At 30.0% G+C, this 7,032-nt stretch overlaps 1 protein-coding gene across 9 annotated transcripts in view; it reads left to right on the top strand.

The window, feature by feature from the left end:
* The window catches only part of LOC116851761 (UPF0518 protein AAEL005291-like), a 141,459-nt gene that overhangs the window by 21,932 nt on the left and 112,495 nt on the right, over positions 1–7,032 (top strand). For 7 of the 9 annotated variants that reach the window (XM_032831531.1, XM_032831525.1, XM_032831528.1 and 4 more), the window contains one exon: positions 3,038–3,085. The exons of the other annotated variants lie outside the window; for them this stretch is intronic. In XM_032831531.1, coding sequence (XP_032687422.1) covers positions 3,038–3,085 — 48 coding nt within the window. The remainder of the gene's footprint in view (positions 1–3,037; positions 3,086–7,032) is intronic. 9 annotated transcript variants of the gene reach the window in all.

Raw genomic sequence — 7,032 nt, 5'->3', positions numbered from 1 at the left:
GCCGCCTGCTCCGCCTTTTCACCTTGGTCGTAGTGGTACTGAAGAATGTATCGAATTTTCTCTTTTTTTACCTCCATTTTGGAATGCTGTAACACACAACTGGCTTGACCAAACACAAAACTGTCACAGAACTTTTTTTGAAGCGTAATGTCACCTTTAAATCGCCGTATAGTATGACCCGATGCGATGTATACATCGTGAGATATGGCTCACTAAAGACATTTAGCGGAAAACGCTCAGAACTTTTTACTTCACCTAATATTTTTCTCTCTTATACATGTACACGCGCACTCGCATACGGCCACGTACCTATACCCCCATACTCAAAGACGCACACACGCATACACAACTCATTACAGCTTGGAAAGTAAATCTCGAAAATTAAGAAAGATATGAAAAAGTTTCCAACAAAAAAAACTGTGGGATATCGAGGGAAAAAAATAATGACATTTATTTGACCTTAGAATGACGTTGAAAATTTCTATCAACTTTAATTTTTTAAATGGAATTATATGGTTTTTTTCGGCATAAATCGATTCTCTCATCGAATGGAATTATACAAAAATTAATGTTTCTATAAAAAAATATTTAATTTGTAAAATAACACACTTAAAAATGTTAATAAGAAATATTGTTGTTTAAACTTCTATTTTTTACAAAAAACGTCATATCAGGTAGTTAGGCCAAGTGAAAATAATTCACGCGTTTTTTTACATGAATAGAATTATATAAAAGCAAATATGTTCATATATGAAATATTTCATATACATACTTTCAGAAAACATAAGTCTAAAGACATAAATCTTAAAACATAATATTATTTAAATTTCTATTTTCTACAAAAGGGATGTTAAAAGATAATTAGGTAAAGCGAAAATACCATTGCGTCTATAATAGTTTTGTGTATGTTTACTCATATGTTTACTTACATGTTTACTTACATGTTTTGTGTATGTGGTAACTATTGACTTCTTTTTATTGGTAACCATGTACAAATTAAGATAAAATAAAATTAAGAGTTACACAAAAAACACTTGGCGTGCCCGTGTCGCAATAAGGTACATTGAATTTTACAAATTGATATACAAAATACTATTTAGAAAATATATTTAAATTATTTTTATACCCGGGCATGCCAAGTATTTTTTGTGTGACTTTTAATTTTATCGTAAAATTTGATCGTAAAATTTTGCTATTTCGGACTTTCCACTAAAATATCTTCTCTCATGAACATGTAGGACAAATATGTAGAACAAATATAAAGATAGATTTATTAAGCAAATCGAACCCAAGGAATTGATGGAGCCTATCCAGAAATTCGTCCGATTAGTCGTTATAGCCAAACGAGAAATCTTGCCTGCGCTGAACTAGTTGGTAAGTTATACGCGGCCGGTCTCACGCGATTCCTTGCTTCGCACGTTCACTTGGCGCGAGACGCTACCACGTCTCTTGATATGAAATGGGATAAAATCTGCGTATTGGAATAAAATCATCGAAAATTGAATGCTTTCCGAGATATTTTACATTTTATTCTACCATTGTTCAATACAAGATATAAGATATTTCGTAAATTACTCATTTTTCGGCCACCTCATCTCAATACTTTTTTTACGTAAAATAACGAGAAAAATTGGTTAATGATATTAATCTTTGTACACTAGTGCAACAAATTTTTAAAATGCACAAAATTTTATTTAAAGTTCCTGTGTGTTTTTTTTTACAGTAACTGATTTTACCGGTCATATGCTATGTTACCGGCTACGTACAAAAATATTAAGATGAAGTGATCAGAAAGTTTTTACAAAATATTAGATAAGAAAGTAATTTACAAAATATTTTATATCTTGTATTGAAAGTAACAGAATAAAAATATAAAATAACGCAGAAAGCATTCACTTTTTGGTAATTTTATTCCAGTACTTTTGTACGCAAAATCACTAGAGGAATTGGTTTATATCGAAAAAACCTTATAATTCCATTTAAAAAATCAAAGTTGATCTGAACAACGCTTTTCAAAATCATTCCAAGGTCAAATAAATATTACTCTTTTTTTTCTTCCGATATCCTACAACTTTTGTTGGAAAAACTTTTTCATATCTTTTTTCATTCTGAGGTATCGAGCTGTGAAGAGTTATATGGGCTATCCTATATACATATACAGGAAGTTCCAAATTCTCCTCCGCAATTTTTGTGGAGACGTAGAACGGATTGACGTAAACATAAAAGTCCTATAGCGTTTTGCGATATTTGCAATAATAGCCGAGATATTAATTAAAGAAGAGTAGTGAATGATATGCGCTATGTGGTAGATAAGCTGGAGTAGCGATGTATGCTGTAGTGTGCTTGTACATTAGGTCAAACTGAACAAAAAAGTCCTTTATCATTTTGCAAATAACCACATTAAATTTTCAGTTATCAATGAAAGAAAATTGTTATATGATTGTGCGCGATAATACACAAATCTTCTTTAATTTATCTCAATTCGTCCTCCTTTTACGGAGAAAAGTGGACATACCTGTATGGATATATGTCTATACATACCACACACATGCGCGCGCACATACACACACAATTAGATAGCTAGTGTGTGTGCGTATGTGTGTGCATACGTATGTGCGTGTGTGGGTGCGTATATATATTAGATAGTAAAATCCAAATAATATATAAAAAATCTTAAAACTTGAAATATGTTTTTATTCTAATAAATAATGATATTTACATCATATATTGTATTGAAAATTTATAGTATATATTATTCTCGGAACCACTAAAAAAAATTGTTTACATTTTATGAGTATTACATAATTCATATTCAATTAATTTTTATGAACATGCAGTTATTTATTATTTTTAATTAAATAATTCAAAAAGTTCGCGTCCTCTTATATCAACTTTATCAAACATATAAATTTATTCATGGTGATGGTAGAATAAAACACTTGCTTAATGATGTCAATTCATGCTTAATGATATCAATTCATTAATGTGACTTATGGTTGCTGGTATCTATTTGGTGATATTTTTATACTGCTCATAGGACTCTCTTGGCTTGACTCTAGAACAGCTAGATGCACAACAACACTGGGTTAGTACAAAAATATTACTTTCCATAATATAGTATTTCAGTTGATGCATTATATATCAAATAAAATTGTTATATGCATCTTTCATAAAAGATAATATACTAATGATTTTCTATAAAATATATTTTTTAATATTCAAAACTTCATATATTTTATTTTTTTTTATATATTTCTATTCTACAATATTTTATTATTATATTTCTTATGTTTTTCAAGTACTTTGTTGTGTCAAAAGACCATAAGATGTTACTTTTATTCATACTTAATTATTCATAATTTTTGAAATACAACGTTACGTTATAATTGTTTTAAACGATGTGTAATATTTTGAAACTGTTAAAATTTATACAAACTATATCTACTGAAATACTAATATTTATTGATGTAATTCATATATAATTTCTTAGTAGACTTGTATGTTATGAGTTATAAATCACAAATGTGTTTATTATCTTATCAGTGTGTTGTTATCTTATCACGTGATTGTTATCATATGACTTGATATCATAAGGAATACTTATTGATAAATATATATTTTTTAAGATTATATGGTTTGTAATTCGTAACATATACTGAAGTTTACGTTGTTATTACTTTGCTTATTGTAGCTAATATTTATATTTTTATTATAATTTGAAATGCTTCCATTTTATGTAATTTGTAACGTACACTGAAATGTTGTTATTACTTTGTTTGTTGTAGTTATTATTTATGCTTTCATTATAATTTGAAATGCATTCATTTTAATTTATGCGTTCATTATAATGTTTACCATTGCGCTAGCACTTTCGCACGCGTTCGAATTCTTGATAGTGCACGACACTCGCGATCGCATAAGTCAGAGAATAATGTTTATTAAAAGGGGAACGTTTAATGTTACTATTTACAAATTCCCTCTATTGTTCGCTATTAAATCTTATTATTTTAGTTGCATGCTTTATTTGCTCGCCCGTGTGTGTGTGTCTCTTCTCTTCTTCTGTTTATTATTCATTATCAGAGAATATTTCTTCTATGATCTTGACGTATCGAACCGATCTATTAATTCATTCAAGCCAATCAATTTACGAGTGCGAATGCGGACGCAACACGGTATTAATAAAATATGTTCTGTTCATATATCTATACAATACACACAGTACACTAATTAACATTTGCATGCTTTCATCTGTTTTTCTTTTTGTTTCTTTTCTTAAGTTATAGCTCGGTATTAATATCTCTATTTAGTAATGAAATCACGCGATGTATGATTTCATGTTTTCTTACATGCTGACAAGCAGTTCAGTTAATTACATAGATCACTATTGTACATTGGAAGATCTATCCCGTAAACTGACAAGAAGAAGATACCGCTGATACTTTCCACCAATTTTGATCTAATTGTGTACGATAAAAGTATCGCAAATAAGCAAATATGTGTATGAACTTTTATACGAATGCGCCTTGTTAACAGCATTTTTTTATACTTAAAATTATAGATATTCTATAATATATTATATAAGTCGAATAAAATTATTGTATTAAACAGCAGTGCATAACAGTGGGTAAAGCTAGTAATACTGCGTTCCCACGTTCGATCCGGTTTCCATTCTTTCTTATAAATTATATTTATTATATATGTTAATGTATAAAGGTCAATACATATTTTTATTTATACATTAAAACAATACTTTTTTATATGAATATAATTAATTGATATACGAATACATATATAATATATTATTTAATACAAACATATAAATATTTTATTATTTTTATTTACTATTATTTTTTTACGTCTTCTGTATAATATTACAATTCGTTAGATGATAATAAATTTCGAACTTCGATGCTGTAAAAAATATGTTTTCATACATTTCTGTTAGAAAACTCTATCTCAATAAGAGTCCATTGTAAGAAAATATTAACAATAAGTAAAGACTAACATCTTTTCTATTAAATTTCAAAAAAAGCCCTTACATGTATTCGTACTTAGTTCGTCACATTTTTGTGAGAAAGTATTGTTTTATGTATAAATAAGAATATGTAATATTCTACCTTATAAACATTAACATAATAAATATAGGTTGTAAAAATTGAAACCGAGGGATCGAATGTAGGAACGCCGTATTACTAACCAGGCGCTCTATTTGCTATGCTATACGGTACTATTGAATACGATAATTTTGTTTTGATTTATATGGTACACACTATAGAATACCTGCATTTTCAAGTATGAAAAAATGCTATTAGCAAGGCGCATTCGAATAAAAGTCTACGTATCCGCTCATTTTTGTTGTATACAATCGTACGCAATTGATGGAGAAACAGCAGTATCCTCCTCTTATAAGTTACAGATCAATATACATGTCAAAAGACATGAAATTGTGTATCGTGTGTTTCTAGCTTAGCTATCTATAATTCATGCATATGTTATATATGTAATATTCGACAGATATATTTATTATCAAACATTTAATGTCTAACCTCTTTGGTACGAGCGTCAATTATGATCGATTGTCGTCAAGTACTCACTTTAGTCAAGTTGAAATCAACATATATATTTTCGCGTTATTAATAATTATTTTTTCTTATTTGTATGCAAGTTAATAATAACTTCGCCAAAAGAAGTGTACAAAAATGTTTTGTGAAACCGTAGCATGGTGGGATTTTTTATGAACGTACATCAGTGAAAGGTTTATGTGATTAATGCATATGTTTGAACGATATATACTTGATTTTAAGACATTTTGAACACTTTTTTTGGATGTAGTTCGAAATGCAACCGATAGTTTAATGAGAAAACTTCTGAGAATGAATAAAAAACAAGTTCTTAGATTATTAGCCACATTCTAAGCTGCATTGAGAAAAGTATTCAAACGATTTTAAAACTAATGCTGCAATTCTAAGCAAATATACAAGTAAATCGTAAAATCGTGAAGTCGTAAGTTACGTATCAATCGTCTACTCATAAGTTCTTATGAGTCTTACGAGAATAAGTTATGAGCTTTACGATTTTGTATAGAATTGCAGTATAACTATATGTATTTTAATAGTTTCTACGTCTACCAGAAATTCTTTGAACACACACGCGCATACACATGCGCACGCGCGCACACTCACATACACACATACACAGGCGCGCAGATGCGCGCGCGTTTAGAATGCTGCTTAGAAGGATTATATTTCAGAAAGACTTACGGACATATGTTTGTTAGGATTATTATCTTACAAGAGGATCGCACGTACCTGATATCACGGATTTTGATGATATTTTTTTTAGTTATTCTACAACACTAATGTACATTCTGTGCAACAGGATTTTTATCAACACCTTTTCGTTTCGGAGAAAAAAATTTATGAGCCCCTTATAGGCCAAGCGTGATAAAATTTACAAGCATTTCAATAGCCGCGGTTAAGGCTCCTGGCCTCTCGCCGCGGCCATATTGATTTTATGACGTCAGAAACAAGAAACGGCACGTAAAGAATTCTTGCGTGCCATATCTAAATAAAAAGATATTCTTGACAAACATCACTCGAAATCACTTCAACATACTTGTAAAAAGTTCCGCGTTCTCACCTTTTCCTTAGGCATTCCATACAAAGTCATAAAATAAGCAGTGAAATGAGGCTTGTTCACGGCGAGAAAACGTGTGGTCTAACAGCTGATCAAACGAGTGTAACTTATGTTTCACGTATTGTATTTCATGAAAAGCCGAGAACTCGGAATATTTTACAGGTTCGCACAATATGTGTAATGTCACAAAAGTCCACTAGAGCAAATAATATAACCGCATTTCGCAAAAAAAAATTTGGCTGTCAACAACAGTTACGCCAAGTATACAGGGTTGGCCAAAAGTCCGGAAACGGTCAAATATCTCGAAAAGGATCAACTGTAGCGAAAAATATGTAAGTAACAAAGTTGTAGGGCTTAATAAAATATACCTAATGATGGTTAAAAATTTTACTTTGG

This window comes from Odontomachus brunneus, unplaced genomic scaffold (assembly GCF_010583005.1).
Source record: "Odontomachus brunneus isolate Ranch 3 - 2012 unplaced genomic scaffold, Obru_v1 Obru_scaffold_189, whole genome shotgun sequence".
Lineage (NCBI taxonomy): Eukaryota > Metazoa > Arthropoda > Insecta > Hymenoptera > Formicidae > Odontomachus > Odontomachus brunneus.
This window is presented reverse-complemented; position numbering and strand designations above follow the sequence as displayed.